Raw genomic sequence first — 2,238 nt, forward strand, 5'->3', positions numbered from 1 at the left:
ATTCTTAAATGAAATACAAAACAAGATCATTCTCAATGTTTGATCCTGACAACAAAACTAAATATGGAAGATTCAATTTTATATATTAGAATTGACAATATAAATATGAAAAAGGAAAATTCAGCAGTTTCAAACCTTTCAAAGAAATTTATCTACTGGTGCATTAACAAAATGTGCAATCACTTTTGACCCTCGAAAAAGGATACTGATGCTTGCTAAAAACCGTGGTTCTAGTAAAATTCAACATGAATATATACCTTCCTTCATTGAAATAATGTTTGCTTAAAATATAAGAAATTGCAAAGAATTTTCAAGCATAAACATAGATCACTAATACTGCAGTTTTTATTAACATTAAAGAACAGTGATAACACACCTGACATAAACACGTCTCATGTAGGTAATGGCAGTAGCAACAACCCTGTATATTAATCAACATAAAGGGATCGTCAAAACGATTATAAAAGTGGAAAAACAGATGTTTATTATGCACAAATCCACATAATGATTGGTGTCAGTACTTAAGAAATATGTTTAATCATAAAGTTAAATATAACAAATCTTGAAACACTTTGAATGTATTTTTCATACATTGTAGAAATACCAATTAGTTACAAACTAACACAGGCAAACTGTAGTGTTTACGCTACCATTTTGCATATACATGAATTCCAGGATGTAATGAATACATAACACAACAGTCTGAGACATTTATTTGAAGCACATCGTCCATCAGTATTACATTGAGACTTAAATGTGCAGCTATTTCACCTCTGATCAAGTGGAAGCACAACAAGATCAGGGTCTGAGATCTCCAGTATTCAATTATTTATGATGGCTTCCAATTGCAGGGTATAAAGATGACAGTAGAATTAATGGAGATCAAGCATTTTTGTAGACAAAACCTTGGATACCAGGAGTAAGAGAGGAGTGTAACCAAGAGAAAGATACTCTACTTCTGACAAAGAAATGTTGTAGACAAGAAGGAAAATCAAACCTTTGCCTCACTTTTACATTTTGAGCCAATCTTGCAATATCTGACAAAGAATTGAAAATGCAATAATTAATGCATGCAACAGAAGAATGAAAGAATTGCAAAAACCAATCAAGCGGGAAATCAGAGGTATATGTGTGTCTATATATTCCTGTCTATACCATATTTATATATCAATAATGTTAACACATCAACCAACACGATCATCAAATAGATCACTTGAAATCCACGAACATCTGACTTTTAAAATAAGGTAATTACGTCACAAATGATGAAGCGTTCGGTTACAAGAAAATGCAAGACAAAGAAAATCACATAAAAAATATTAGTTATTAATCTAAAATATGATTGAATATAGAAAGTTAGAAATCGTGCAAAAAATATATAGAATATAAATTTCCAAAAGGAGGCATCCAAGATCCCACAAATAATGTGAAGTTTTTTAAAGATTCATATTCAGAAAAAGCAAAACCCAAGAGAAACTCTAAAACCAACCCGTAAATATACGCATAAAGGGATTGAATAATAGAAGTTACAATTGGACATATGTAGCTTGATAAGCTTGAAATCTTCAAGAGTGATGCCCCTCTCCTTGTCTAGTGGATGCACCACATCCACCTCTTCTGGATCCAGAAGCTGTTTGCTAAATTGTCACAAAAACACAAAAACAAACAAACAAAATCATTCGTATAAATGAAGACAGGCTGCAACTTTCTCGATCCTATCGGAGAAAAGAATTTAGTCCTTTAAAATTCTAGGCCGGTAACTGAACGAATCGCTGGTGAAACAAGGGAAAATCCGTAGCTACCGAAAGCATCCAAATTTAAGAAGAGAAAGAAAACAGTTTTACAGTAATACTAAGGTTGAAACTTACTAGTGAGAAGAAGTCCAGAAATTAGCGGCCATGGCAGCACAGATGAAATCAACTTGATTACTGAGTTTACAAGTTTATTACCGAATCTTGAAAACGGCAAATTGTGCGGTTTTGTCGTGGGTGTACTCGGCAAATGGATGTGGCAGCACTTTCGAACTAAACTCGCATTTCTCAAGGAGTTTCTAACTAACGCTTTTAATACCACAAAATTCAAACGATTTTGCTCTACGTACTGATATACATGATGTGGTAAGAAGGTAAAATCCGGTCATGTTAAAAAGTATTTGAACACGTCTTAAATTTATTAAGCCATGATATAATTTTTTTTTTTTTTTTTTGGGAAAAATGAGTTTTTGAATCGTAATTTTTT

General features: G+C 32.5%; 1 protein-coding gene across 1 annotated transcript; it reads right to left on the bottom strand.

Annotated features, from left to right (window-relative positions):
- Positions 1-117: 117 nt before the first annotated feature.
- Positions 118-2,026, bottom strand: LOC111393406 (cyclin-C1-1-like). Its single transcript, XM_023018922.1, has 4 exons — positions 1,869-2,026; positions 1,531-1,637; positions 998-1,037; positions 118-421 (listed from the first exon to the last, which is right to left on the bottom strand). Exons 1-4 carry the CDS (start codon positions 1,898-1,900, stop codon positions 355-357), a joined length of 246 nt encoding a protein of 81 aa, XP_022874690.1. The 5' UTR covers positions 1,901-2,026; the 3' UTR covers positions 118-354.
- Positions 2,027-2,238: the final 212 nt, after the last annotated feature.

This window comes from Olea europaea, chromosome 4 (genome assembly GCF_002742605.1).
Source record: "Olea europaea var. sylvestris chromosome 4, O_europaea_v1, whole genome shotgun sequence".
Classification (NCBI taxonomy): Eukaryota; Viridiplantae; Streptophyta; class Magnoliopsida; order Lamiales; family Oleaceae; genus Olea; species Olea europaea.

What these genes read in the sequence shown, in the direction of transcription:
- LOC111393406 (XM_023018922.1), bottom strand. Translation starts at nt 1,900, where the DNA reads ATGGCCGCTAATTTCTGGACTTCTTCTCACTA. An exon ending in CAAGCTACATATGTCCAATT is followed by an intron (nt 1,038 to 1,530) that starts GTAACTTCTATT and finishes ATTCTTTGTCAG; the next exon opens with ATATTGCAAGATTGGCTCAA. An exon ending in AATGTAAAAGTGAGGCAAAG is followed by an intron (nt 422 to 997) that starts GTTTGATTTTCC and finishes ATTAATATACAG; the next exon opens with GGTTGTTGCTACTGCCATTA.